This window comes from Penicillium psychrosexuale (genome assembly GCF_028828465.1).
Source record: "Penicillium psychrosexuale strain IBT 29551 chromosome Unknown utg000005l, whole genome shotgun sequence".
In the NCBI taxonomy this organism is placed as follows: Eukaryota; Fungi; Ascomycota; class Eurotiomycetes; order Eurotiales; family Aspergillaceae; genus Penicillium; species Penicillium psychrosexuale.
Window position 1 is genome coordinate 1,854,585 of NW_026643190.1, and position 27,904 is coordinate 1,882,488.

At 48.8% G+C, this 27,904-nt stretch overlaps 13 protein-coding genes across 13 annotated transcripts; 6 read left to right on the plus strand and 7 right to left on the minus strand.

The window, feature by feature from the left end:
* Positions 1–142: 142 nt before the first annotated feature.
* On the plus strand, positions 143–1,736 carry N7518_009621 (uncharacterized protein; the record flags this gene model as incomplete). The annotated part of the gene is made up of 5 exons (XM_057190547.1): positions 143–294; positions 348–361; positions 439–843; positions 899–1,257; positions 1,305–1,736. 5 exons carry the CDS (start codon positions 143–145, stop codon positions 1,734–1,736), a joined length of 1,362 nt encoding a protein of 453 aa, XP_057038203.1.
* Positions 1,737–2,053: 317 nt separating this feature from the next.
* N7518_009622 (putative isoamyl alcohol oxidase) lies at positions 2,054–3,825 on the minus strand (the record flags this gene model as incomplete). Its single annotated transcript, XM_057190548.1, has 3 exons — positions 2,054–3,296; positions 3,343–3,543; positions 3,590–3,825. The coding sequence occupies 3 exons, from the start codon at positions 3,823–3,825 to the stop codon at positions 2,054–2,056; spliced, it is 1,680 nt and encodes a 559-aa protein (XP_057038204.1).
* A 1,433-nt stretch (positions 3,826–5,258) lies between these two features.
* Positions 5,259–6,494, plus strand: N7518_009623 (uncharacterized protein; the record flags this gene model as incomplete). Its single annotated transcript, XM_057190549.1, has 3 exons — positions 5,259–5,402; positions 5,463–5,959; positions 6,014–6,494. The coding sequence occupies 3 exons, from the start codon at positions 5,259–5,261 to the stop codon at positions 6,492–6,494; spliced, it is 1,122 nt and encodes a 373-aa protein (XP_057038205.1).
* A 1,479-nt stretch (positions 6,495–7,973) lies between these two features.
* N7518_009624 (transcriptional regulator family TF) lies at positions 7,974–8,354 on the minus strand (the record flags this gene model as incomplete). Its single annotated transcript, XM_057190550.1, has 1 exon — positions 7,974–8,354. The coding sequence occupies one exon, from the start codon at positions 8,352–8,354 to the stop codon at positions 7,974–7,976; it is 381 nt and encodes a 126-aa protein (XP_057038206.1).
* A 446-nt stretch (positions 8,355–8,800) lies between these two features.
* On the minus strand, positions 8,801–9,877 carry N7518_009625 (sterol desaturase family protein; the record flags this gene model as incomplete). Its single annotated transcript, XM_057190551.1, has 1 exon — positions 8,801–9,877. One exon carries the CDS (start codon positions 9,875–9,877, stop codon positions 8,801–8,803), a length of 1,077 nt encoding a protein of 358 aa, XP_057038207.1.
* A 529-nt stretch (positions 9,878–10,406) lies between these two features.
* N7518_009626 (uncharacterized protein) lies at positions 10,407–10,855 on the plus strand (the record flags this gene model as incomplete). Its single annotated transcript, XM_057190552.1, has 2 exons — positions 10,407–10,479; positions 10,506–10,855. 2 exons carry the CDS (start codon positions 10,407–10,409, stop codon positions 10,853–10,855), a joined length of 423 nt encoding a protein of 140 aa, XP_057038208.1.
* A 745-nt stretch (positions 10,856–11,600) lies between these two features.
* N7518_009627 (biotin synthase) lies at positions 11,601–12,828 on the minus strand (the record flags this gene model as incomplete). Its single annotated transcript, XM_057190553.1, has 2 exons — positions 11,601–12,566; positions 12,625–12,828. 2 exons carry the CDS (start codon positions 12,826–12,828, stop codon positions 11,601–11,603), a joined length of 1,170 nt encoding a protein of 389 aa, XP_057038209.1.
* A 1,706-nt stretch (positions 12,829–14,534) lies between these two features.
* N7518_009628 (acyclic terpene utilization AtuA family protein) lies at positions 14,535–16,417 on the plus strand (the record flags this gene model as incomplete). The annotated part of the gene is made up of 2 exons (XM_057190554.1): positions 14,535–15,162; positions 15,216–16,417. 2 exons carry the CDS (start codon positions 14,535–14,537, stop codon positions 16,415–16,417), a joined length of 1,830 nt encoding a protein of 609 aa, XP_057038210.1.
* A 55-nt stretch (positions 16,418–16,472) lies between these two features.
* Positions 16,473–18,048, minus strand: N7518_009629 (fungal specific transcription factor domain-containing protein; the record flags this gene model as incomplete). The annotated part of the gene is made up of 2 exons (XM_057190555.1): positions 16,473–17,571; positions 17,630–18,048. 2 exons carry the CDS (start codon positions 18,046–18,048, stop codon positions 16,473–16,475), a joined length of 1,518 nt encoding a protein of 505 aa, XP_057038211.1.
* A 1,056-nt stretch (positions 18,049–19,104) lies between these two features.
* N7518_009630 (uncharacterized protein) lies at positions 19,105–20,776 on the minus strand (the record flags this gene model as incomplete). Its single annotated transcript, XM_057190556.1, has 5 exons — positions 19,105–19,270; positions 19,333–19,972; positions 20,026–20,155; positions 20,213–20,365; positions 20,405–20,776. The coding sequence occupies 5 exons, from the start codon at positions 20,774–20,776 to the stop codon at positions 19,105–19,107; spliced, it is 1,461 nt and encodes a 486-aa protein (XP_057038212.1).
* Positions 20,777–21,517: 741 nt separating this feature from the next.
* Positions 21,518–23,287, plus strand: N7518_009631 (uncharacterized protein; the record flags this gene model as incomplete). Its single annotated transcript, XM_057190557.1, has 7 exons — positions 21,518–22,142; positions 22,209–22,399; positions 22,450–22,577; positions 22,629–22,930; positions 22,988–23,094; positions 23,148–23,195; positions 23,255–23,287. The coding sequence occupies 7 exons, from the start codon at positions 21,518–21,520 to the stop codon at positions 23,285–23,287; spliced, it is 1,434 nt and encodes a 477-aa protein (XP_057038213.1).
* A 120-nt stretch (positions 23,288–23,407) lies between these two features.
* Positions 23,408–24,894, minus strand: N7518_009632 (c6 zinc finger domain containing protein; the record flags this gene model as incomplete). The annotated part of the gene is made up of 3 exons (XM_057190558.1): positions 23,408–23,439; positions 23,511–24,776; positions 24,825–24,894. The coding sequence occupies 3 exons, from the start codon at positions 24,892–24,894 to the stop codon at positions 23,408–23,410; spliced, it is 1,368 nt and encodes a 455-aa protein (XP_057038214.1).
* An 898-nt stretch (positions 24,895–25,792) lies between these two features.
* Positions 25,793–27,615, plus strand: N7518_009633 (uncharacterized protein; the record flags this gene model as incomplete). The annotated part of the gene is made up of 8 exons (XM_057190559.1): positions 25,793–25,849; positions 25,905–26,037; positions 26,097–26,172; positions 26,222–26,303; positions 26,356–26,862; positions 26,923–27,092; positions 27,147–27,231; positions 27,295–27,615. The coding sequence occupies 8 exons, from the start codon at positions 25,793–25,795 to the stop codon at positions 27,613–27,615; spliced, it is 1,431 nt and encodes a 476-aa protein (XP_057038215.1).
* Between the last annotated feature and the right edge of the window lie 289 nt (positions 27,616–27,904).

Consider the following 27,904-nt stretch of genomic DNA (forward strand, 5'->3'; position numbering starts at 1 on the left):
CGGGGTTGTCTCAGTCAACGTTGAGGAAAGATCCACCTCTAGTCGAGAATTTTTTTCCCTTTGCACATATACAAGTGGCTGGGCTCTCTCTTCCTTTCTGTCTTTTCTATATTCCAGTTTTGGCTCTATACGCGTCGACATCATGATTCCAGATGGAGTGACACCCTACCAGGACCCGACTGACTCGGAGTCGGGATATAATGAGAAGAAGATTCTGGAGGAGAGGCCACAGTATCAGGATGCCTTTGGAGATGAGGAGGGTGCCGAGGTTAAGTATAAGACTATGAAGTGGTGGTAAGTACACGCAATGAAACAATCATCAAGGATATAGGCTAATTCCGTAATAGGCAAACGGGAATGTGTAAGTGCTACCACACGCATGATCAAAACTCTCATCGGTTGATTAGGTACAATGAACCAACTCTGACCACCATCTAGTCATGATCGCCGAATCCGTCTCTCTCGGAGTCTTGTCCCTGCCCAAGACCCTCGCCCAGCTAGGCCTTGCCCCAGCTCTCATCCTGATCGTCGGACTGGGCATTCTCGCTACCTACACCGGATACACAATCTACCAATTCCGCAACCGATACCCCCACATCCAGAACTTAGCCGACGCTGGCGAGGTCTTGTTAGGTCCTTTTGGACGCGAGCTGTTCGGCCTCGGCCAGCTACTCTTCTCGATTTTCATTATGGCTTCTCACATCTTGACTTTCAGCGTCATGATGAACACCGTTACCGAACACGGCACTTGCACGATGGTTTTCACCGCTGTCGGATTCGTCATCTGTTTCGTCTGCTCTTTACCTCGTACTATGAAGAACATGACCTATATCTCGTGCATGTGTATGTACCAGATCCCGCCTGGCTCTGGAACATCATCACTAACTTCATTCGATAGCCTTTATCAGTATCGTCACTGCTGTCATCATCACTATGGTCGCAGTCGGTGTGCAGAACAAGGGTGGTCAGAATCTCAAGGCTACCGTCGACACCGATTTGGTCCAGGCTTTCGGCGCCGTCACCAACATCGTCTTCGCGTACTGCGCCCACGTCGCTTTCTTCGGTCTGCTCGCTGAGATGGAAGAACCGAGGGATTTCCCCAAGGCTCTGGTCATGCTGCAGACCTTTGAGATTATCTTCTACGTCGTTGCTGCGGTCGTGATCTACTACTATGTCGGTCAGGAAGTCACGTCTCCGGCTCTTGGATCCGCAGGTCCTATTATGAAGAAAGTGGCTTACGGAATTGCCATCCCAACTGTACGTTCTCCCCATCCGATCCCATATCCAGCTGCTGACATTCTCAGATTATCGGTGCCGGTGTCGTCAACGGCCACATCGGTCTGAAGTACATCTACGTGCGCATGTTCCGAGGCACCGACCGCATGCAGAAGCGTGACTTGGTTGCCATTGGTTCCTGGGTAGGCATTGGTCTTGCTTGCTGGGTTATTGCCTGGGTTATTGCCGATGCCATTCCCGTCTTCAGTGATTTGCTGAGTTTGATTAGCTCGCTGTTCGCGAGTTGGTTCAGTTATGGTCTGGGTGGTGTGTATTGGTTGTTCATTAATAAGGGCAAGTGGTTCTCTTCGCCGCGGAAGATTGCTCTCACTATTGTGAATTTATGCGTTATTTTGATTGGTGGTTGTATGTGTGGTCTTGGCCTTTATGTTTCCGGCAAGGCTATTCATGATGACTCTTCTAATGACAGCTTCTCTTGCGGTAATAATGCTGCGGTCTAGGCTTGTTGTTTGTATATATATGTTTTGATGTACACTCGCTACTTGGCGATATCAATTGATTTGGTTATAGATTTCTGTACATAGATTTGGCTTTGAGCATTTCGAGCTATTTCAAAGATACTATTTTTCGATGAATTAGGGCCATGAAGATCCATCATAGCTCGGATAAAAACCGGCAGAGATGATATTCGATGTGTATGTGCAGGTCTGGGCATGATCTTCGGTAACAAAATTAATCAACACAATAGGAAAATATCTCTAACATCTAAACAGGAACTGTAAATCGCTATGAAATGAAATCTGCTAGCTCAAGAAGCTCAAGTACGGCACATCCGCCCCGAATCAGACACAGACCAGGCATCACTGCCAACAGCCTTGAGAGCATAGAAGAACGACGAAGGATCCCACTTGCGCTTAATAGTAAGCAGAGGAGCGTAGTTGCTTCCGAAGAAGGTCTGCTGCCAGTTCGGCTGACGGAAATCAGCCTCATTCTGGTAGCAGCCGCTGTCCGGAGTGACAGCCTCGAGCGCAGGCACATATTTAGTCGTAATCTTCTTTTGGTCCGCAATCATCTCGGACCAGGGCGCGGTCTCGTTCCACGGCAGGCCGAATTGCATCGTCACGGCTGCGTTGCGCAGGGCTGGGAAGACTGCGTTGGAGACGTTGACTGGGTTGGAGACGTTCATTCCGACTCCGACGGCGACCAAGCCGCCCTGGGTCAGGGTGCGCAGTGCGTCGCCCATCCCGTTGTAGTTCTGCTCGAGGGTGCTGCGGGGAATCAGACGTCCGCCGTATTGGTAGGCGCCCACGTCGAGGTTGCCCCAAGGAAGAGGACCCATGTACGTGTTGTAGTGGTCATAGTACGAGTCGTGCTCGGTGAAGCTGGCTTGGTACGTGATGTTCAGCTCGGTGAGCTTCGAGGTGAATGGCTCGAGGATGGCTTTGACGTCATCGGTGGTCTGGTTGTAGGCTGTGATGGGGTCGATGATGAAGACGCTCTTGGTCATCTGGTAGATGACAGTGACACCGTGGTCGACCATGGCGGGCAGCAGAGCATGGAACTGCGAAACAGCCTCGTAGAAGGTGTCGGTGGTGATGTCAGCTGCGGTGAACTCAAGAGCGGCACCGGCAATGGACGCGTCTTGGTATGCCTTGACAACTAGGGAGATGACAACGCCGTAGTTGCCGGCGCCACCACCGCTCAGTGCCCAGAAGAGATCGGAATTCTCGGTGCGCGAGGCCTTGACCAGGTCGCCAGCGGCGGTGACAACTTCGAACTCCAGGGTGTTATCGGCACCAAGACCGAAGTTGCTGCTGAGGGCGGAGTGACCGCCGCCTTGAGTGTAGCCACCGGCGAGGCCGACCGTGGGACATTCGCCACCGACGACGACAAGGCCCTTGGCGGCTGCAGCCTCGAGGATCTGGTAGCCAACCACACCAGCCTCAATCTTGAAGGCAGGGCCTTCGTAGGTCGGACCAGACCAGTCCTGGTACTCGATATCATTCAAGTGGTGAGTCCAAACAGAGAGGGCACCGGCACCGGTTGAACGGCCAAGGTAACTATAAAATCAGCATTTATCTGTAGAAGACCATTGAGGCGACTTACTCATGGCCGGTATTACGGATAACGAAGCGGATATTGTTATCACGGGCAAAATTGACAGCAGCAATGACCTGGGCGCTGGAAGAGACGTTCACAGCGTAGTTCACGTAGTTGCCGAGGCGGCACGGCTTATACTTGGAGGTATATGGGTCGCAACTCTGGTTGGCAAAGAACATTTGCATCACCGATGAAGAGGACTCAAGACTGGGGCGATTAGCGATGTCAATTTTTCTATACTAGCATCACTTACTGGGTCTGGGGTTTGTTCCAGTCGGTTTTGAGCGCTGCACAGGCGGCAGCATCGTAGTTGGGCGCATGGCAGGGGGTACCGATAGGGACGGTAGCAACCAGACGACCACCAACGGTGTTGTTGAGGGAGGCCCAAGCCGACGGAGCAGGCCAACAGCTATCGCTTGGCAAACAGTGACAGTTGGACGCAATAGCCGGGGCGGCAATAGCCACGAGGGAAGGCAATGTCCACTTCATGGTGGAGGAGATGAAAGGGATAAGGTTGGAGAGAAATGAAGGCACAGGTGCCGATCATTCCCGTCTATATACGTTGACTTCACATTCCTGCAATGAACCTGAATCTCTGTACATTCGGAGATGTTTCCTAGTGCGTCTAGTCCAATCAATAAATATGGGGAGGACAATTTCGCCGGGGTGGAACCGAGATAGTAAGTTGAACGGCAGGCACAAGTCCCGGTTGTGCAATATAATAGTGTTCATGCACGGTGATCGACATGTCAGTTGTGATAGTTATCCAGCTATTTGACCGGAGATTAGTTCCAGCGTTATTCTAGGAACATGATGCTATTCTCCTTTTGCGAACCTCAGCTTTTTAATCTAATCTCGGCACGGAGGCCCCGGATAGACCAGAAATACCGAGGATCTGATCCAGTTCTTCAGTCAAACCCCGTTAAATCCCCACTTGGAGAGAACCCCCCGGTCACTTCCAAGATTCGGAATGTTGAAGGTTGAGGAATCCCAAGGTTGGCGCTTCCAGACTTTTCTGTGGGAAAGAGTGCCAAGGCTGCCCAATTAGGCTTAGCCCCATATATTGGAGAAACTTACTTTCCGAGGTGAGCTTTAAGGTCTACCGCCCACGTGGCTGCTATACTTCTATTGGTCTCGCCCTATCTTCCGCCTTTTTAGTCGGGATTCTGCCAGGGTAAACGAGAAATACCTCATGCCAAGACCCTTGCCACTATAAGAGGATATAGGTTCGGACTGTATGCTCCTTTAGACACCCCTTTACTTGAAGCCTCTGCCAATCCTTATATTTTAACGGTATTTGACTGCGCCGGTAAGACAGATGAAATCCCTCCAATTGGTGTTTAATTAAATCCACTAAGCCCCACCTCAGGGTGTCAGCCTTTAATATATATTGTACGCTTTGTGGCTTGAGGCTTCGTTTAACAATTCCGCAGTTCAGGGGTATTTTATAGGGCCTTATCTAGACAGTTACTATGACATTATGATAGATGAACCAATTATTCTCCTATTCGCATTTTCAATCCCCCCGAATAGGCAGTTAAGAGAGAGAACCAGAAATGCACAAGTTGACGTTGGGGACTTTGTACAGGATTAATAATAGTTCACATGCAACTTCCAAGACTCGAAGGCTAATTTTGACTCAAATAGAAATGATCGTCGCGAAACCTACTCCAGCCAAGGTCGTAGATTGGCCAGTCCATGGCTCAACCACAGATCATCTTAGAGCATTCCACGGTTACGGTCTAATACCCGATGGATTAAGTTGACCTTCCAAATCCAATCGTTTTCTCCAAGGCTTCCCGGGGTTGATGACACAAACTGCTAAGCTCGTTCTTCTTCCGGACTCTCACCCGTCATGTCAACTGAAATTTCTTATATATCACTTCACAATGCTATCCAGTTAGCCTCTTTATATTCTCACCATGTCACAAAATCTTGGCCCATCCCTGGAGAGGGGAATTTGGGCCGCGGTGGCCATTGCTGCGGTGATCGTTATTTTACGCGTGGTCGGAAAAATCAAGATCAATCGGTTTCGCATCGATGATGGACTGATGATCTTCGCAGAGGTATTTAGATCTCCCTGGCTAGCTTGTGGACTACCCTAGACTAACGTCAATGCTCTCTAGATCCTTGCAATCGTATCAAGCGCGTTTCTGACCCTGTCGGTTAGGCATGGGTTCGGTCAGAATCTCAGCACACTAACGGCAGACGACAAGGCAGCGGTCTTGAAAAATATCGCAATCCAGGTGCCGATCGTCACCATCAGCACCACCATCGCCCGCTCCGCATTCATTATCTACATCATCCCCCTGGTCGGAACCTACAAGTATTACCAGGCCGCGTTATGGGTTGTTTTGGCGATCCAATTCGCCGGGAACGTTGCATCAGCCGTGCTACCACTTAGCATCTGTCGCAATGTAGCCGCTCTCTGGGATCCAGTAGCTGCAGCTACGACGACCTGCGGCAACGTAGATGCCGTGATGAAATTCGCCTACTATTCCAACACATTCAACTCAGCCACCGATCTGTTTTTGGCCGTCTTCCCGACAGTCGTGTTCTGGAACTTGAATCTGAAACTACCCATCAAGCTCGGTTTGATCGCTCTTCTCAGCTTAGGCATTGTGTAAGTACCTCTACCCAAACCGCATAGCCACAATATACTAACCTAATGTCTCAGTGCAATGATCGCATCCATCATCAAAACAACCAAACTGAACTCCGTACCCAGCATCACAAACACTGGAGCCGCGGGCGGCATCGAGCTAATCCGCTGGGGATATATCGAAAACGTCATTATCATAATCACCTCCTCGGTCCCCTGCATCCGCCCCTTGATCATGTCCTCCGTGCGCAAGCTCTCCAGCGGCAAATACTCCCACACCTACGAACTCGGCATGCCTTTCAGCGGGCGCAAAACGACCGGTGCCCCAAACGAGACGAACCAGTCGCGCCGCGCGCGCAGGTTCAAGTCCGATGTCGAGAACAACAGCATCGATCGCATTCTGGGCCATGAGCACAGCGCGCGCACGGGTACGTCTATCGAAGGCGTGCCCGATTCCCCTACTTCATCCGGTCCGGGTATCACGAAGCAGGTAGAGATTTCAGTTTTCTCAGATGTCAGACCACCTATGCAGAAAGATCGCTCGTTCGGGAGTTAGACCGGAGTGTATAATTAGTATATAGGACCAGACTTGTAAGATCAGCTACGCCGTCACGAATATGTACATATACACACATCCTTGTGAACACTATGAAATTTACGTGCGTAATAGTTTCATACTTACTACTCCGTATTCGACCCTCTATTCCCTTATTCCCAGCCCCCTGGTTCCATACTACTAGTGCCGAGCCGGTGGGGTCGATCAAACCGGCTATGCCAGATCCTGTGCATGAGCCGACCACATGGCCTGCGTCCTGTGCGGTGCTGCTGCGAGCGGTCTCATTCGCGGGAGTGGGTATCACCGGCCCTGATACCAGGAACACAGTGGAGCTGTTTATATAGTGCACACGTACTAAACTCTCTTTGCTCCGACGCTTGCTCATACATATCCCCACCTCGTGGAAAGAGCCACGTACTTCGCGCTAGCTACTGTGGGGATTGGACACACGCCACATGTTGTCTTGGTATTCCCGGGACTAGTAGGGCGCTTTGACTGCAGGTACGGAGGGGGAGAGCTAACTAGGGTTCGGAAAATACTTGCCGATCGTGTATAATGGTTCGTGTAGGTCAGCGCTAGCGTTATCGGACGATGGCCGAGTTGAGCGAGATGCATCCACTAGTCGTAGTAAGATATTTGCTTCTGGAATTGAGGAGATTCTTGCCGACCTCATGCTCTGGGTTGATAGGAATAGTCTGCTTGATTATAGCTATCAATTGTAATATCTAAACATCATCGCTCAGGTTGATCTCTGCACAGATACATAAAAGACTTTTTCATCAAGCACAAGATAGTCAATACCATGAAGAATCCTGGGTTTGAGCCAGAACAGGGGTTTAGCGCTTCGGTCTAGACCTCACATTCGATTATCAACACGGGCTAGCAGGAAACGTGGATGAGGTTAGCGTGCTATCAACAAGTATCATCTCGGGATTCAGACTTTCAGATATGTATCCAACCTCGAGTCCCGGTAAAAAATTTGACGAATTTAATTTAAACGTAAGTTAATTCAAATACAGATTACCCCGAAAAAGTCAAACTAATACCAAACAGAAATGAACGGAAACTCACTGCTTCAATTGAGAAAGTCTCACAATTGAGTAAAGTGAGAGCTGGTCTAAGGCTCATGAAGCCGAGAGAGAGAGAAGAAGTTGATTCTCTACAAACAAACAGAGAGCCACTTATGTATCTGGATGAAGCCTATCAAAAGGACAAACACGGCAGATTCTCCTCCGGATGGCCAGAATCTCTTAGCCTCTACCTTCTCAGTTATATCACTGCGACCCAGTCACTTCGCATTAAGGTAAGATATCAGAAAACGGAAATAGAAGGGAAACAAGTTGAGATAGAAAACGCCGTAGCGGCTCTCTAGATCAGCGTATTGACCCATGATCTCTGAGAGGAGATTTAGAGATCAGACGTATGCCGGTGCATAGTTGCGGTCGCAGGAAGAGACCATCTAGGAAAACCCCCGTGGGATCATGAGCGCAGACGCATCGCAGACTGTGACAAGCCACCAAGTCGAGGTGCTGTATGATATTCGACCGCGTCTGATAATACAGCATCGCTCAGCCGATCGAAAACACGATGGCAGTGACGAGCGATATCCCCACGTTCTGACACTGCCACCAATAATACACTGGAGCAAGAGCGGCAGGTGTTGACAATTTCCAAAATTGACGGATCGGAGCTTAGCATCGGTGATCCCTGGCCATGACGCTGGTTCTTCTTGGTGCGGAAATGCTGTCCACAGAGTTCTTTGGTGGGTTCAACGCCAACATCCAGTACAGGGGTTCCGCGGTGAGACCAGGATTCACTAGCCCACTCTAGAATCGCGCACAAGTCATAGACGTCTCCCATAGGGCTATACACTGGGGCGCGCTCTTCATCATTGTCTCGATTTCTTCGATCAAAGCTGACGGAGCTTTAAGTCGAACATTTCGGTGAGTTGTCGAATGTTCTGCTTGGACACAGATGATGGCTTGTAGCTGATCGGGTAGTATCTTTTGGAGTTGAGAGGTGAGAGGTGAGAGGTGAGAGGTGAGAGGCGAGAGTTGAGGTGAGAGTTGAGGGTTGAGAAGAAGAAGAAGAAGAAGAAGAAGAAGAAGAAGAAGAAGAAGAAGAAGAAGAAGAAGAACCTAAGTAGTGGGAGTATTATATAGGATTAGGATTTGAGTACTCCGTACACATAGCGATAATCATTTCCTTCTAGCATAGAGTGCCATAATTCATAAGAGCTATATATAAGATACTCAAAACCACACCAGCATTCCCTCCAATCTCCCATCATTCACACAACCCCACCCCTAGAACAAAGGCATCTTCGCCGTATTCTCATAATCCACATTCCCCTCCACAGCCTCAATACGCTCCATAGAAGTCCCAAAAACCCGATCCCACAGTCTCGTCTGCTTCCCATAGTTATGACTCTTCCGCCAGCCCTTCCGATGATGCAAATCATGGTCCTCGATATTGATTTCCACACCGAACCTCACCAGCAACCAGTTCAGCGTCGACGGCACACCCGAATGCATCCGCAATCCACTATGGCCAAACACCTCCCCAAAAGCGATATATTCATGACAAATCCACCACTCGTAGAACCCCATCGGCAGACCAACCAGCTTCAGACTGAAGTACGTCATCATTGGGATAACGAATAGATCGAAGAGTTCCTGCTCGTGGTCTGCGTACGCGGAGAGGAGCGGGTTCGGGTGTTTGGTCAGGTGGTGGGTTCGGTGGTATTTCCACAGATAGCTGACGTCGTGCATCAATCGGTGGTACCAGTAGTACCAGAAGTCGAGGACGACGCCGTATAGTCCGAGTTCGAGGGGTAGCCAGCTCCAGGACATCTGCGAGGGTCGTTGGGTTTGGTCGTAGGATAGGACGATTGAGAGGATCATTCGGGATCCGGTGAGTTTGTATAGCGAGGTTACTACTTTGCCGATGCCGACGTCGGGGATGCCATCCCGTGCGTGCTTGTCGCCGTCGAGGAAGCCGTATTTGTGGCCGAGACGTCGGAGGATGTGCATTTCGTGTATCACCATCGCGTTGAAGGCGAGGACGTAAAAGGCGACTGCGGCGATTGGGCTTATGGTGCGGCCGGTGAATGCCATGTAGGTCTCGTGGAGGAGGAGGGGGATGGCGGAGTAGAAGAGAACCCAGCGTTGAAGATGCCACTGGGGCATGTGTGGCACTTTATCATCTTTGCTATGGACTGGTACCTCCTTGTTTATGTCGATGGGGTAGGCGTTGAGTGTGTCGAGCATGTAATGATAGATGTTCCACTCGCTGCGAGGTGCTGTGCGCCATGTTGATTGCATGGAATCTTTGGATAACGGTTTAGCATGGTTAGAATCCACGATCGAGTTGGACTCTGCCATCTATAGCAGCGGCCATCCTGTTTATATCATTCCCACGAGGGCGCTGGTTACACAACATTTGAATGACGTGTGTTCACTTCCCTATATGGATCAGTTTACCCCAACAGGAGACGGTAGAGAATGCTCATTTGAGGATTGGCTGCAGATTATGTCGTTGGGAATGGCTAAGCCTGACATCAAAACGCAGTCGCATTGACACCAAAAGGGAAATCAATGACAATCATTGCGATTTGTGGTGTGAAGATTGACCTCTACCGAATAGACTCAGAAGACGTGGGTCGAGTCGACACCGTGCACTCGGCTTGAGCCTCGGTATTTCAGCATTTGATCGTGAAGAGTGGAGCACCGACGTCAATTCATTTATTGCCTGTGTTCACCGCTTCTTAATAGGGAGTGTCACCTGACTGGACAAATAACTTCATAAAACGGGGGATAGCTAATTGGTAGACATGGCCGGTTATTTAGTGCGGGTGATCTGCGCTAAATGCGGGATTTAATTTACAAACAGGACTAAAGTCGACGTGGAGTCATGGACCTCGAAGGACGAAATATTGCCGACTTTGACTTTCCTCGCATCCCCGATACAATTGTCAACGTCATCAGTGACATTTATCGCGTCTATTTGCAGAAGGTCACGCTATTCATCAGGCCCTACGCGAGGAGCTTCACCTTAACCCAGTTGTGATTTCGTTGATGAAGCGACTGCCATATTTGCGATACTCGGGATCAGCGGTGGATATCGAGTTCATCTATTCATACTCCCGAGCATTTGTGCATATCGAGGACTATGAAATCCGTGGGGGGCGCGATCCGGATCGGTTTAGCTATAAAAAGCCGAGGCCAGACTTTCAGCAGGCTGAGTGGAAGACTGCTTCAAAGGTTACTTGGAAGCGGATTCAGCTTGGTGATCCAGATTACGAGACTGACAATGATGATGAGCTTGAGCCCGAGGTATTGACGAACGGTCAAGATGACTAGTTCTGATATGTGGAATGACTTTGTTTGAAGTACGATCGGCGACAAAGCCAAAAGGAATAATTGTTTGACTTGAAGGCTCCTTCCTAAACCTGGGACCTCGTGTAAACAAACAAAGAAGGCGCAAAGCATGTGACATTGACATTGTCAGGGAAGGTGCGAGGGAGCTGTCGCACTCGAGGAAGGTACCGTTTGTCGAGGGTATAAAAGGACCCTTCCCCCCATTTCTCTTCTTCTCTTCTTCTTCTCTCCTCCCCATCCCTCTGACCACCATCTCACCGTAGCCCCCCGAGACAGCGTAGGCAGAGGGACCCGTAGCACATGCTGCTTCACCTACCATAGGGATCATAACATTACCATATGTATGAGGTCCATGTAGGTCTGCACCACACATCAAACCGGGCTTTCTCGTGGACGTTCCTGAAGTCGTGGCTCTCATTGCCACTCGACGAGTCCCACGGAATACATGAGGGGTGTAAATCTCCATAGCCGAGAACAGGTCGCGTAGGTTTGATCTCCATGCAAGCATCAAGCCCAGCGAACTAACTGGTCTTTGGCATTGAGTTCTAAGTTGAAGGTTGTCATGGCAATACAATATCTCAAGATGGGTTTAGGATGACCAATACCTAGTGTAATAACTACATAGAGGACCTAAGTCTCATTGAGTGTATTGAAATTGCATTTTGCAGCATCATCCCGATCCAAACTATTGACGCAGTCATATAGAGGCAATAGTCTAACTATAAGTCTAAGCGCTCGCTGCGACCGGCGCAGAAGTAGCCTCGGAGTGCACAGGAAGTGGAGTAGGAGCAGTGGCATCAGCCTTGGGCTCAGGCTTCTCGAAGCTCTTCATGGGGTAGTATCCCCAGCGGTCGAACATGGCGCGGTCCTCATCCCAGCCACTGCAGTCGGTGGTGAGCATCTTCTCGCCGGTGAAGATAGCGTTGGCACCTGCTTGGAAACAGGCGATCTGCTGCTCTTCGGTGAGCGCGATGCGACCGGCAGCCAGGCGAACGATGGTACTAGGCATGACAATACGGGCAGTGGCGACGGTGCGCAGCAAGCGGTCGAAGGGGATCATTTTGCGGTCGCCGAGAGGGGTACCGGGGATAGGAACGAGGGCGTTGACGGGGAAGGATTCGGGGTGGGCGGGCAGGCTGGAAACGGTGTGCAGGAGACTAATGCGGTCGCCGTCACTCTCGCCGAGACCGAGAATGCCGCCGGAGCAGACGTTGATGCCGGCATCACGCACGTGCGAGAGCGTCTTCAGGCGCTCGTCGTAGGAGCGGGTGGTGATAATGGTGGGGTAGAATTCACGCGAGGTATCGAGGTTGTGGTTGTAGGCGGTCAGGCCGGCCTCCTTTAGCTCCTTGGCCTGGTCTCCGTCGATCATGCCCAGGGTCACGCACACCTCCATGTTCATCTCGCGGATTCCGGAGATCATCTGCTTCACGTTCTTGAGACTGGTCTTGCGGCCACGCATGTCGCGCCAAGCGGCGCCCATGCAAAACCGGGTGCTGCCATTGGCCTTTGCATTGCGGGCTTTGGCTAGGACATCGTCGACGGGGCTCATTTTGGTGGCCTTTAGACCTGTGTTGTGCTTGGATGACTGGGCACAGTACGAACAATCTTCACTACAGCCACCGGTCTTGATGTTCATCAGGGTGCACATCTGGATAGCCGCGGGGTCATGGAAGCGACGGTGGACAGCAGCCTGGAGGAGTCAGTTTAGCGGAAAGTTGGCATTGGGCCATATGGTGAATTTCACTTACGGCCGCATAAGTGAGCTGGCTCAATGGCGTCTCGTAAATCTGCTTGACCTCATCTAGGGTCCAATTGGTCCGGGGACCGGTAGCACCCGTAGCATCGGTCAAGGTGAGGGGGATGCTGGTCAATGAAGCAGCACTGGGGGAACCCTGGACGGTACCGTAGGACCGAACCAACGCTCGGGACAAGGAGCGAATGGGCAGCGACATGGTGGTGAGTTGAGAGCAGAGGAGAGATTGATAGTAGGATGACTCTGAGAGGGGCAGCCCGAGATTGATTCACCGGTTCAATCGTGTGGGGAACAAAATACCGCCGGCTTATTGGGCTTCGTCTCGGGAAAAGAATTGCTGACCTTGTTATTTCCTGTGTGGAGATCCTTTGAATACGGTTGAATACTCCGTTGAGCCAATTCCCAACATGTCCATTCTCCCCGGGCGATTGGAATTGACTCGGCTGTGACTTGTCCGTGGGGGAATTTCCCTTTTGGGCATATTCCACTTGACGATATAAGCGCGTATATTCTTTTACAACATGCAAATCACTCGTAATTATTGCAATACTTTCTTCTTTCTCTACAGAAACCTTGGAAATATCTTCCAGTGCGTCATGGCTATCCACACTCTCTCCAACCAATGATATGCCTTTTATATAGCCGACACGCTCTTGGACTAAATATAGAGAGATCAACACTTCTAGGATCAATCTGAACCCTCAACATATTTACTAACTGTTAATAACAATGGAATAGTTCTATCTTAGCCTATACGATAGGTAACAAAACCCAACCGTATAGGAGTGTTCTGCAATTACAACTCAATCCAATATAATATGTACGAAACTATAGTCTATAGCCGAAGCAAAATAGACAATGACAGAGATGAATCCCCGCTCAAAACACCTATCGTGGCAAGAATCCTCCAATGAAAACCGAATACCCAATTCAAACTGCAAGCGGACCATTTAGCCCTTTTCATATTCCCTGCACGGTCGCACAATTGAGGACCAACTTGAATCCTGCAAAGGCGGAAGTCAAGATCCACACCGTAGGATCAACCGAAGAAGCATGAGCACAAGGTGAGTGGGTGTATACTTCGGGGGCCTCAGTTTGAACAGACACGGACTTACGACTTCGATAAGGCGTTCTAGGTTAGGCAAAAGGATGAACCACCGTGTGTTTAATACGTTCATCAGCCTCGATGATTCGGTGCTGGGTTTCTTTGGCGCTTTATAGCCGAGGGTACTCGTTTGACCCGGTTCACCGCACTCGACGAGCGTGTAGCTCCGGTTTGCGGTTGGCCCTGAGCTCGATAATATCAGAATGATATTCTTGCGGGCGGTTTGACTAAGTCCTCGATGATATTTCACCAGGGGCTTCTCCTAGGCAGCATTGAGCGAGATCGCGAGATCTTTGCTCGTATACTCGTTAGTGGGCCACCTGGTCTGGAGAAAAGATGGGGGATTCAAGTAAGCATAACGCTTTCCTTCGTGTAGCCCTCCAGGATTGGCCTTTGAGGGTCTTTTCTAGGGCAGGTATCCTTCAGCTAGGTTAATATGATGCTGGGGAACGATTAATAGATGGCTTCTCGAACAAGCGCTGCGTGTGATGTTGAAAATGACAGGTTGAATCACTTTGGTGCCAGAGATATCGGTAATTGAACCCAGCTGTACATACTGCCTCTTTTTGATCAGACCGAATAATCTCCAACTTCCCTCTTCTCCAAATCCGCGTGTTAGCCTCATCTGTCGGGCCAAGACCTCCGAAACATCGGACTGGGTCTCCGATACGCATTTAGCGCTAACCCGTTTGAGCCGATAAAGCCCGATCGTTCAATGATCTTTAAAGAAAGGCAATTACCTTGAGATCGATCGATGCGAGTCTTTTCTTTCAATTTTCAACATATCCGATCCAAAAAGCATGCCCCCTAAACGCGATATCCGCATCGGAAATGTCTCCGGCGCAACGGGCGACAGCCCGCACGCCATGCGGCGCATGGCGCAAGACGGCAACGTCGATGTAATTGTCGGCGACTGGCTTTCAGAGATGAACATTGCCTGGAACGCCATTGCCAAAGACCAAGATCCATCGTTGGGCTATGAAGCGGGCTTCTTGGCGCAATTATCTGAATCCATTGATCTAATCGTGGATAAAGGGATCAAGGTCATTACCAATGCGGGTGCTTTGAATACGCAGGCATTGGCTGCTCAGGTGCAGGAGATGTGTCGTGCGCGGGGCCACAAGGATGTGGTGATTGCCATGGTTCTAGGAGATGATATCTCCCAGACTGTAACCGATCCTGCTAAGTGCCAGAACCTCCTGCATCTCGACCATCCAGAATGGGCACTCAAGGACTGGCAATTGGAGCCGTACTGTGGAGTGGCGTATATTGGAGGCTGGGGTATTGTCGAAGGAATCAAAGCGGGCGCAGATATTATTATTTGCGGACGAGTCACGGATGCATCACCAGTGATTGGAGCTGCCGCATGGTGGCACAATTGGGCTCGAGATGATTGGGATCGACTTGCAGGTGGCTTAGTTGCGGGCCGTGAGTATTCTTCGTATAGAGAATAATTGGCTAAATTGACTAACTAAGTATAGATTTGATCGAGTGCGGGCCATATGTGACAGGAGCCAACTTCTCCGGATTCAAATCTATCCTCCCTGAGCTGGTGGACCTTGCATTCCCTATCGCAGAGATCACTAGCGAAGGAAGTTGCACCATCACAAAGCCCGAGGCACATGCCGGAGCCGTGACAAAACACAACACCATCGCTCAATTCCTGTACGAACTCCAGGGAGAGCAGTACCTGAACCCAGACGTGGTTGCCAACCTCCACAACGTGACCATGGAGCAGGTCGGCCCGAATCGGGTGCACGTACATGGTATCACCGGATCTCCCCCACCGGCAACAACCAAGGCAATGATTGCAGCCAAGGGCGGATACCAGGCCGAGGCTACATTCTACATCAACGGCCTCGACGTCTCGGAGAAAGTCGAAATGATGCGCAACCAGCTCCTGCACATCTTCCGAGACCACAAATTCAGCAAGTTCTCAATCGAGTTATATGGAACCCCTGCATCAAATCCCAGTAGCCAGCAGGCCGGCACAGTCTTCCTACGCGTCTTCGCACAGGCCAAAAAGAAGGAAGATATCTGTGCGGAAAAGTTCAAGATCCCAATATACGCTCTACGGATGCAGAGCTACCCTGGATATCATATGAATCTCGACTTCCGGACCATGGACCCAAAGCCGTTCATGGAAATATTCCCAGTCATCATCTCGATGGCGTCTCTCGACCACCAAACACATGTTTTGGGAAGCACTGTTTCCAGTCCGATTTTGATTGAGCCTCCGAAGATAACCTCCAAGTACCCCGATATCCGAGATTCCTATGAGACTGCAAACGCAGTCGATTTGGCGAGCTTTGGACCTACGCAACTAGCTCCCTTGGGCCACATTGTCCACGCCAGATCAGGAGACAAGGCAGACAACTCGAATATTGGTTTCTTTGTCAGAAATCAGGACGAATATCCCTGGTTGCAGTCATTCTTGACGGTTTCCCGGATCAAGAGCCTATTCGGGGACGACTGGACGAAGGGGGAGAATCATGCCGACAGAAGGGTGGAAAGATGTGAGTTCCCCAATATTCTCGCCGTTCATTTCCGGGTACTAGACTTCTTGGACGGGGGTATTGCGAGCTCTAGCAGGATTGACGGCTTAGGGAAGGGGATTGGGGAATACTTGAGAAGTAAGGTTGTTCCTATCCCGGTACAATTTTTGGAGAGAGGATGTATTTAGAGCTTTCTACGATTGGAATATGTACATAACGTGTTTTATAACTTTCTTACTCGTCTCATGTCTCGGTTTCAGGTAGTTGCGAACCACCGATCTGTCCTAGCCAATCCTGTGAAAGTTGACCAATGGGGTCTTCGCCGAATGCAGACTCGTGGAAATGTTGTAGATCGTCAAAGCAATCCCGAAAAACGTCATCGACCGCAAGCAGAGATGATAGCATTGGATCCTGGAAAGACCAGCCCTCGGACGGCAACGTATCCATTGTATAATTTGAGGCGGCGATATTTGGAGGGACACTGTTGCACAACGCAGGAGGGGTGGGAGGAACCGGCTGCGGCAAGCTACCAAGTCGAGGTGCTGTGTGATATTCGACCGCATCTGATAATACAGCATCGCTCAGCCGATCGAAAACACGATGGCAATGACGAGCGATATCCCCACGTTCTGACACCGCCACCAAGACACTGGAGCAAGAGCGGCAGATGTTGACGATTTCCAGAATTGATGGATCGGAGCTTAGCATCGGTGATCCCTGGCCAAGACGCTGGTTCTTCTTGGTGCGGAAATGCTGTCCAGCAGCATAAACAAAGGAAAGACCAGCCATGAAGACGCCATGCAACGTAATCCAGGTATAGTTGATCCGTTGTAATTCATGAAGATGTGCGTAGAAACCAATCGCCTTTTTTGCCGACTCATATATGATTGGCACTGCCACTGCTGCTCTGGATGAGTTCAATGGGAGCGCTGGAGAAGGCCGGTACAACATGAGCAGAGCATTGTGATAGACCATCTCGTACCACTCAACGGTTAGGAAACTGGAGACCTTGGCTCCGTCTGACGCACCACTTTCAAGGTGTAATGTGCTCGTCTTGGTGTGCCATTCTTCCAGGTCATTGGCAAGCTCGGCTTGTGCAGCCAAGGCGGAATGTTCGTTATTGGTGTATCGGCCTCGGTGCAGAGATGACATGATTCTGCCGCAAAGAATACGGTACCGGATTATATGCGCGAAGACCGCTTCTCGGTACTGCTCCTCCGTTGGGCGTACCTCATGCCCTTCTGGAGTACTCAAAGGTTGTGTGATTCCGTAATCTGGAAGTGCGAGGTCCACGTCTTCTAGGTGTATTGCGAATGGTCGACCTAGCGTAATACTGACTACGCTGAGCGCGAAAGAAAGGTTAGAGTTACATCTTCAATAAATAACCACAGTGAACTCACCGATCCATTGCCAATACACACCACAGCCATCGAGGATGTACCGTGAAAGTGGAGGCTGGTGTAGAGTTTCCTCGATAATTATACGCCTCTTCCCGGTGGAGGCCCATCTCGAAACACATTCGTGCCGCCATCCCAACCATGTGCCATAGACTTCCAGATGTTCTCTGTGTGGAGTTTGTCAATTGATATTGACAGAGGAGTAGAATCGCCTGTAGCGCTACGATGCCCCCCAAAGCTAGGATATCGTTCAATCTGGACATGGCTTGTGCATGGTATGTTTCCGCTTCGGGCAATGACTGCCAATGAAGCTTTTGAACATTCGAAGCTGAAATAGCTAGAATCATATAGAAGCAAAATGTCTCGTAAGGTTTCCGTTCAAATGTAGACGGTTCCGCATAGACTTTCCTTAGATTATCCATTGCCGATTGCTGGCAGAGAATTGGAAAGCACAGGTGATCATGTTCAAAGTATGCGCGATGGAGGTCGCGAGCTGCACTCTCCGGCAGAGCTGGTGGTCCTTCTCTGATTGAAGCCGACAACTGTACAGCCCTGGTGGACGCCCCAGATGCCGACGTAGACCCGGATCCCTGAGCATTCAGCTGGGCATTAGACGAGGCATCAGCTTTAATGGTGGATATTATCAAATCTGCAAAAGGAACACCGCTCGTGGATCCCAGAAACCGCCGCTCACCCCCAGCATTCAGAGATAAGAATGAAACTTCATCGGAGACCTCGTGTCGGCTTTCTTCCGCTTGAGGGCTCTTAGTCGTAGAAGGAGTATTCTGATTGTTTGAAGTCGAATTGAAGGCGGCCAATCTCGCTGTCAATGCTCGATTTGTCGCTTCTGTTTGGCGTAATCGGCGTTCAAGCCTTTCGATTACATCTCGTCGGATCGGAGGCTCTTTCGTTCTGTCGGTGTATACACAGGCCACACCCGCTTTGCTGCATACCCCACAGGATGGGTGGACTTTGTCACATCCGGATTTTCGCCTCCGACATCTATCGCACGCTTGCATATTCTCTAGTGTTTTTTTTTTTTGTTGGGGTAAAGGGGGAAAATGGTATCGGAGGGCGGATGCGAAGACCCGACGGGGCACGGCAGTCTCCATCGGCAGTCCCATAGGGAATCTTAACCGCCTAGCTCACAAGGTTGCCGGCTTTCCATTGCACCCTGATTATACGCGACCTCTAAAATAACACTTGATGTATCCAGACGTACAAGCTACTTATGCTAGAAAATACATATATACTGCGGGCAAAATCTCGCACTGGCAGTTAAAGACTGCCGTATGTCGCAGTCAACCCCGGTGTACGGCAAAATGGGGCAATTTGACAATACGATTTCTGCCGTGCAGAATCCGAGCACGCCGCGGATGGAACAATACAATACCAGTGAAATTTATTCGCGTAACCTTAAGGATCTAGATAACATGACAGATGGATGAGGCAGTAATAATAAAGAGAAACCACAACTTTCAGAGCTCAATGGGCTCAAAGGTAAGCTTGCATAGCATGTCCTTTGGTCGTGATGTCATCAACTGATCCGACATTTCCATCGATGCGTTCATGTCATCCGCAGGTCGGGTACGGAATCTTGAATAGACAGCATGCAGAAGAAGTCTCATTTCTGACATTGCGAGACTATGAGTAGGTTAGCAAAAAGTCAAGATCAATATCAATTAAAAGACTTCACAAAGACACACAATTTACCAAGACATGTTCTGGCACCGGAACCGAACGCAAACATCAAACGTTGCCTCTCAACTTTCCCTTCGACCTCAAGCCAGCGCTCGGGGTTGAAAGCTTCCGAATCGGGAAAGATGGTCTGGTCCATTCGGTGGACTGTAAATGACTGAGCGCTGACAATTGTATGGCCTGGAACAAAGTGACCGTCAATGCAGCGGCCACCATCAGGCACGTACCGAGGCAGAGACTGTGTTCCTGGAGCCCAAAGTCTCATTGTCTCTTCAATTATAGCATTTAGGTAGGGTAGGTCGATGAGTGTATCTCCATTTTCCGGGCTGTGCATTCGCAACTCTTCGCTCAGGCGTTGCATCTTTTTGCTATTGTGAGGTTGAGATATCTCCCACATTAGAAAACATAGTGCGTCGCCAGTTGTGTCAATACCCGCACCGATATGATCTAGACATTCGGACACCATGTTTCCGGTCCCTATCTCAGGGTACTGGAGTAGTCGTGTGGAAAGGGTGAAGACCGAATGAGGTTCTTTGCGAATGGATGCCCAGGCATATTCGTCGATCATTTCACCACCCTTCTGAGACTGTGTATCAAATAGGCTGTAGAAGCGATGCAACCAGGGTAAATAATGCCTGATTACCAAACCTTTAATATAGTAAGTGTGCTGGATCATCTTGCAATCTCCACGTTATACATACCAGGTCGGCTGTTATGATACGAGAGATGACGAACCATATCGTTGTCATTGCCTTCTTCGATAGACCTCGTGCCATATGGATCAAAAGCAATAGCACTGACACAGTCCAGGGCGTAGCAATGTAGATATAACTGTAATGATAGATCAGTCTATGAACAGAAATTGAGAAAAGACTGACATGAACATACATAGACATCCAAAGTTTTCTTTTCAGCGCAAACTCTGGCAAATTCATCTGCTCGATCACGCAAGAGCGCCTGTATCCCTGGCTGGAGGACCGCTGAGTTTGAGTACCGATCCGCTAGTCTCTTTTTCTTCTCGTTGTGCTGTAGTGGAGTTAACTATATATATCCTTTTCAATCTCCAAGTGCGTTACTGACTTCTTTCTTATCAAGGGCCGTGAAAAGATTCCTGTGAGGCCCATGTTGAAAAAGAGAGTACAGCTCAGTCTTGGCGTAGCCACCTCCAGTTGTATAAATCTCTTTTATCGCGGTCGCGCTGGCGAAAGATAGTTCATTTGGAGCTATGCGTACAGATTCCCCGTATTTCAAGTGCAAGCTGTGAATCCAAAGTCGTTTCGAGCCCCTGTACTCATGGTATACCAGAAAAAGAACACTCAGGTTGGTATACCATGGCCCTGGAATCTTGCTCAACGGTGAAAATATCAGACGATATAGTAGCCAGCCCATAAGGATGATCATGGAGATACATCCCAATGTGGGTTCCACCAGAAAACCTGTGAAGATGGTCATCTTGTAGAGGCTTCTGTTTTGGAAATGTTCTACAATCCAGGAGAATAGAAGGGGCCGCAAAAACTTTTAAGGATATCAAGTCCTCCCACTGTTTTAGGTGTCGAGGTCTAAGTGCAGATCCTAACCACACCAAAGAGGAAAGCACATCCGACATGCAGTTGAACTGGGAGATTGTTAATATGCATGAATAATGTCATTCAGGAGATTGACGCATGAACAGCCTTCTTCCCTTGCTTCACCAAAAAGGAAAGTATTGCAGATATTTCGAGAATAGAGGAATACGTCTCTGCCCCGATATGCGCTATCTACAACCTTGTATGAAGTCGACCAGTCGCTGACTAAATAGGGTCTGTGCGCTCTTTTTCCACCCAATCATATTCCATGGAATTATGCTTGGCAGTCCAAAAGAGGAAGGCATTGGAGATGAACGTACATTGGGCGAGTCAACTACAATATACAGACGATCAAAGATATCAAGTCTCTCTTCATTTGAGAAATGGGATTCAGTTCTATTCTTTCTATTCTCATCTCGTAACAAGAACGATATCAACGAAATGAGTACAAGATAAGCTCTTATCTGTATCACTGCGTGTATCCAAGCCCCTGGACCGAAGTACGTCAGAGAATTAGCCAAAGAATAAAAACCATTATATCTCCTAGGACTATGAGCCAGCGTGAATTATTGTCCATCGCTCTGATTTCCTGCTCATTACCTGTTCATAAAGCTCTAACATTCTCATAATGAGTCAACACATGACGGACGCTCCTCCCTTGGATGAGCAGAAAAAGTCTCCTCGTCTTTCCACTTCTCCAGCCCACACCGATGAGCTGGAAATCGAGATTTTACAGCTCGACCCTTACGGCATTCCTTTATCCCCTTCGCCGACGACAGATCCCCTAGATCCACTGAACTGGTCTAAATCACAGAAGAGCCTTATTTTGTTTATAGCATGTTATTCAGGATTTCTATCCGTGTATATGACAGGAACACCCATTGCGTCGTTCTATTTACTTGAAGAGCAGTTCAATGCTTCCTACTCTATGGTCAATTGGACAATCGCCATTCCCTCTTTAGGCTTGATGGTCGGTCCGCTCTTGTTCTCAGCCCTGGGTGATCGCTGGGGTCGCCGACCCATCCTCATCGGTACATGCGTCCTCACAATTCTTGCGACAGGTTGTACAACAATCAGGTCTATAGGACTCGGAGGATACATGGTCACTCGGCTTATACAGGGCATCGGTGCTGGTCCGTCCATTGTCGGTGGGTTAAGTATCATCCGCGACATTTCGTTTGAGCACGAGCGTGGGTTTATGATTGGCCTCTGGGTTATGGGACTTGATATCGGCGGTACTATGGGCTGCCTAGGTATGCCCCGCGGTTGTGGCGTTTGACAACGTAACTTTGTGAAATACTGCTAACAATTCGGTCTAGTTGGAGGCTTTACAGCTTTAGCCAACCAATACTGGGCTGGTTACCATGTTGTAATTGCCTATGGCGTCTTGCTAATTCTGGAAGTCTTTTTCCTGCCAGAAACGCTGTTTCCCCGCGATCTGATATTGGACCGAATTAGGAATGGGCAATCATTTGCCGATATCAACCGAACGAAGATGATTAAACCTTGGGTGAGTAGGGCCCAAATTCCCTCGATGCATCATCATTTAACACAAACCAGAATGTGATCGAAATTCCTGGTGTAGCTCATCCCCGCCCAGAACAAGGAATCATAAGATTTTGCAAGATGTGGTCGCATCCCAGGCTGGTCCTCGGCGTTTTGCCTTATGTTTTCTGTCTGTACTGGTGGTAAGATAGATGGCATTTAGACACCTTGAGTCCATACTTACGCCTGAATAGGGTCTTATCCTTCATGACCATGGTGCCTGCCGCATACTCCAGTTATCAGCCTGAAATCCAGGGACTTCTTTTCTCTGGTCTTATAGTTGGAACAATTGCAGCCGAGCTCTTGACTTCCGGTAGGCTTAGCGACATCATTTGCTCCCGCTTGGCGACAGCAAATAACAACATCCGAACTCCCGAAATGCGACTCTACCTGATGTATCCTGGTGTGGTCCTTGCATCGGCAGGAACAATTATTTGGGGCCTCTCAATCGATCGCCAATGGCACTGGATCACAGGCCAAGTCGCTTTCTTTCTATGTGAGAATATGGCGGACAAGATATATTGAAACGATGACTGATATTGACTTTACTTAGTCTCTGCTGGAATGCAAATTGGAAATTGCGCTGTCTCGACCTACATTTTCGATTGCTACTCGGAACATATTACCGAGATTATGACATTCTATGCCGTCGTATTGAACGTATGTTAATTTGCAATCTATGGCAAGGAGTACTCCAATACTAACAGCGACAGTTTTCTGCCTTTGTCGAGCCATGGTTCATTAATTATTGGGTTGAAGCCGTCGGTAAATATATCCCACTCCAACATTGCATGCATTCGTTAGCTCACAAATATTCAAGGCTATACCTGGTGTTTTGTCACGCAGGGATTAATAGTACTACTCCTTGGTCCGATTTATATGGGGCTACAGAGGTACGGTTCAGCCTTGGCGAAGGAAATGGTTTTTTCTGAAGACGAAGTTATAAATTTACCAGTGTGAAGTCATTCTCATCTCAATATGCGAGGAAATCTTGGTTTATGGAGTCTGATGTGGTTGGGTCAATTAGTATGGACAAAAGGAAACTGTAGATATAGTAGATACTGATTTGCACTTACCTGATGCTATTCTTTGAAAAGAGCTCATTTCTAGCCAGTGTCTTTCCATATTCTGAAGTGCAACCATCATGCTTTGATTCCGTGTTGATTCATAATGAAGAAGAAGAAGTTCTCTGATCTCCTGACGAATATCCCCCAAGGCGTACATTCCAGCAGCGGAAAGGGCGGTGTTGATCCCAAGACTGGGAGAGAGACCAGATCGGGGCTCAACTTGCTTTGAGAGATGGATTATGGTTTTTATGGTTTCCATAACCTCAGGTGTATCGAGAGGTAAGCGTCGAATCTGAGTACGGATATGAAGAAGAGCCGTGTATTCGTAAATTTGGTTGCAGATGGTAAATTCCCCGACTTGGTCGGCGTTAAGCATCTCCTGCACTCTTGGAAGAAATCTGGGCGGCAGATCATTGTCTCTGTGTATCATTTGAAGTAAAGCAGACTCCATATTTTGACCTTCCAATTCAAAATCACTCGGAGACAGAATAGAGTTTTGTGGTGTAACATCAAGCTTGCGTCGGTCGAAAGCTACAGCTCCAATATGGCGAAACATGTCCAGAACTTCGTTGTAACAAGCCACATGATCGTTCAAAAAGGCTTGAGAGGATGGTTGCTGGCCGTCCTTCGGCTCTAGCGCCTCAAATCCTTTGGCTGTAAGCATTGCAATAGCTTCTAGCAACTGGTAGCGCTTTGTCAGGTATTCGATTTGAGATTCGTTTCCTACAAATTCTGTAGCGCTTATAATAGAAAAGGCCGCCTTTGCGCCTCGGAGGTGGGCTCTCCAAGATATATAGTCGTCACCCTCATGGCAAAGAGAGCACAGACATAGCATCAAACTAGATGCCATAAGGGGAACACCTGACCGAAGCTGAAGAGAAATCTCCCCTTGAAGATCACGTACACTTTTGGTCTCGAGTTGAATCATCTGGCGTCGGAGATGTCTTTTTTTGACTTCGTCTGTGGTACGAGAGGCTTGGTGGCCAGCAGCGAAGGCCAACAGAGAATAAAGCAGAGCGGTACTTGTGGATGACAAAGACATCAACACATTGCAGGCTTCATGCTGCATCTGTGGGTGACACGAAATCATAGCCGATGCCTGGCAGGTGAAATATTGGATGAGATCCCGCTGATCTGGTGCGACATCTGGGAACTGGTTCATGTCCATTCCGAGCAGTCGGGTTTGATAATCTTTGTCTGTGTGGTAACATAAATCTGGCCGAGAAAGTTTTTCTGCTTTTTCTGCTGAATATATAAAGTTGCCAAGACCGAGTTCTATTGATTTAGTTCTAAACTGCTTGTTGCGAATAAATGGCAACTTACCGACCCGTCGGACTCGACAATCTCCAAATCGTGACCGGTGGAAATCCCGTCCGCCCCAGCGAATGTTCATCATATAACTGCAATCGGCACCCGCTAAATGGCAACGGCCGCATTGTGGCTGCTTTTCGTCACATTTTTGACGTCGTCCCCTACATCGTGCACATCCGACTCGAGAGCGAGATCCGGTTCTTTTCGATGGTGCTTGCAAAGGTGACTTATTGGGGGCCATGGAGAAGGTGAGTAATTCATCCAGGTGGCCAGGGACGAAAGCAAGGAAGAAGGTAAAAGGCAGTTGTAGCCCTGGAGATGTTCCAACCAGCGATGTAATCAAACCAGATAAGCATAAGCATCAACCAATAGGAGGACAGTTCCACATGGACTAATCATCTTGTGTATTCACAGGGTTCACCTTTCGCTCGTGTCTTGAAGCGATCGTCATGGATAGGTTCTATAAAGTGCAATTGCAATCAAACTACTCCGTAAGTAATCATATGTTCGAATACACTGGTCTTATTCAATTGCTTCCAGACTGTGCCTTCACACAATATAAGTCATAACGAAGCCTTGAAGGTCTGCATCAGTTGAAGTCGACAGACTCTGGGAGAGTAGAATTAGTAGTAGTGAGTTCATGATCAGACCGACCGTGACGAGAATGAGCATAGTAATTAGGAATCCCTCCACGCGGCCCCATAATACGCGGTCTGTATTAAGTTGTATATTACCAAGGCGGAAACTTCAGCGGTAAAAATAATGCTGCATGTATCACTAAGCGTTGTCAAATGTGGCCCGTTTAGGCTACCGTACCGGCCACAAATAGCCGTTTAGCCATCGGAGACGGCCTCCTACCCCGAAAAATTAAACTATGGGGCACGGTTGGGGAATTGTGTATATCTTGAAACTGCTTTCCCCGGATTTTAGCTACCCCAGATTGCTGCACTTTTCCGTCCCTCACCTTGATTCCTCTGGCGATGCAGAACCACAAGAGTCCAGCAGATATGGTGGAAGATGTGGAGATAGGGATGAAGGTATACACTACATCCTTACCCCTGATATCTGTATCTTAACTAATCATAACTGTAGAATGGAAGTCCTTCCCCGGCGATCGAGGTCGACTTTGAACAAGAAAAGTCCCTCATTCGCAAGCAAGATCTTCGAATTCTACCCCTATGTGCTGGAATTTATCTGCTTTGTTACCTGGACCGTTCTAATGTTGGTATGTTTGGATTCAGTATGCCAATTAGCCGGACCAGTACTGACAAGTCGATCAAACAGGCAATGCGAAGACCCTTAACTCAGGGACAGGCAATGATTTGCTCGACGAAACGAATATGACAGACCACCAATACATGTGAGGCAATGCGAGTTCCCATACTTCGCGGCAATTCTGACTCAAATAGAATCGCTCTGATGGTGTTCTTGATCGCCTACGGCCTCTTTGAAGTCCCTTCCAACTATTTCCTCAAGAAGCTGAAACCAAGTGTGAGTAACTGTCCCATGTGATTTACAAATTCTAAGCTAATTGTGATTATAGCGCTGGATTGCATTCCTAATGTTCTCCTGGGGCGCAGTCACCATGGGCCTTGGAGGTGCCCAGAATTTTGCACAAGTCGCAGGAGTTCGCTTCCTCCTTGGGGTGCTTGAAGCTGGCCTATTCCCTGGACTAGTATTTTACCTCACATTTTGGTATAAAGTGTCGGAACGATCATTGAGAGTCGCGTTTATCTTGGCTTCTGCCACCTTGGCTGGCGCGTTTGGAGGAGCCATTGCATACGGAGTCGGGCATATGAATGGTGTAAGGGGTCTTTCCGCCTGGAGATGGCTCTTTATCATTGAAGGTGCGCCTTCGTGCGCGTCTGCGATCCTTGTTTGGTTCTTTCTTCCAGATTACCCAGAGACTTGTGGTTTCTTAACCGCGGAGGACAAGGCACTGGCTAAACAGCGACTCGCCGTGGAAGGAGGCCAGGGTGGGGCCAAAGCAATGACTTGGAGTGAAGCCAAGGCAGTTTTGACAGAATGGCGACTTTATGCCCACTACCTGGTATGTACAAGGTGTCTTCGGGGGAAACCGTTGGATTCATTCGTTGACTGGTATTATTAGGTATACTTTTCCATTTCCGTGCCATTTTCTAGTCTGTCACTTTTCACACCAACAATCACCGCCGGTTTGGGCTATGCAAATCTACAGGCTCAGTTGATGACGGTTCCTCCATATGCCGTTGCATATGTAGTAACTCTGGCGGTCTCCTGGTCTGCAGACTACTTCAATGCGTTCGTCCCCCTCTTCAGACTCCCAGTCAATTGACATCGCTAATCAAAATACAGTCGCGGTATGCATTCTGCTATCTTCTCATTTATTGGTGCTATGGGTTTCTTAGCTTCCGCTGTCCTTCCTGCAGACGCTTATCTGGTGAGCAATTTCTGATCTACCCACAACACTGTAAACGAATATATGCTAACATCAGCTCACCAGCACCGCTATGGATGCTTGATTGTCGCTACCTCGGGTGCATTCTCATGCATTCCTCCTCTTCTGGGCTGGCTGTCTTCCAATCTCCGCTCAACGGCTGGAATTGGTTTGGCCATTGCGATGAATATTTCCTTCGGAGCTCCTGGTCAAATCGTAGGTGTCTGGATCTACAAGTCCAATCAAGCCAAGAAAGGCTTCCCTACTGGCCACTGGACTAACGCAGCGCTCCTGCTGCTTGCTTGTTCCGTATGTGTTTCTTTGAGACTTTATTACGGGTGGATGAACCGGCGGTTGCCCCAAGGCCAGATCAGATATGTCTACTGAGATATTTTGACCTGTTTGAATATATTCTGGCGTTATTTGGGATATCTTACTTATATGAATAAAAGCTTTTTCAGTAGCGGGTATCCCTGGGCTCAAATCCGTGAGCAAGTCACCAATTCGGACAATTATCGGCAAAGTCGTACAAACAATCAATACGTCAAATGATGGCTTTCATGGATCTACGTATTTTGTATGCGACCGAGGCCAGACCAGATTATTATTAGCTTCCCCCGCATTTCTTTGGGAAATCATCCCTTCCTGGCGAACCTGTGCCGAGGTCAACGGCAAT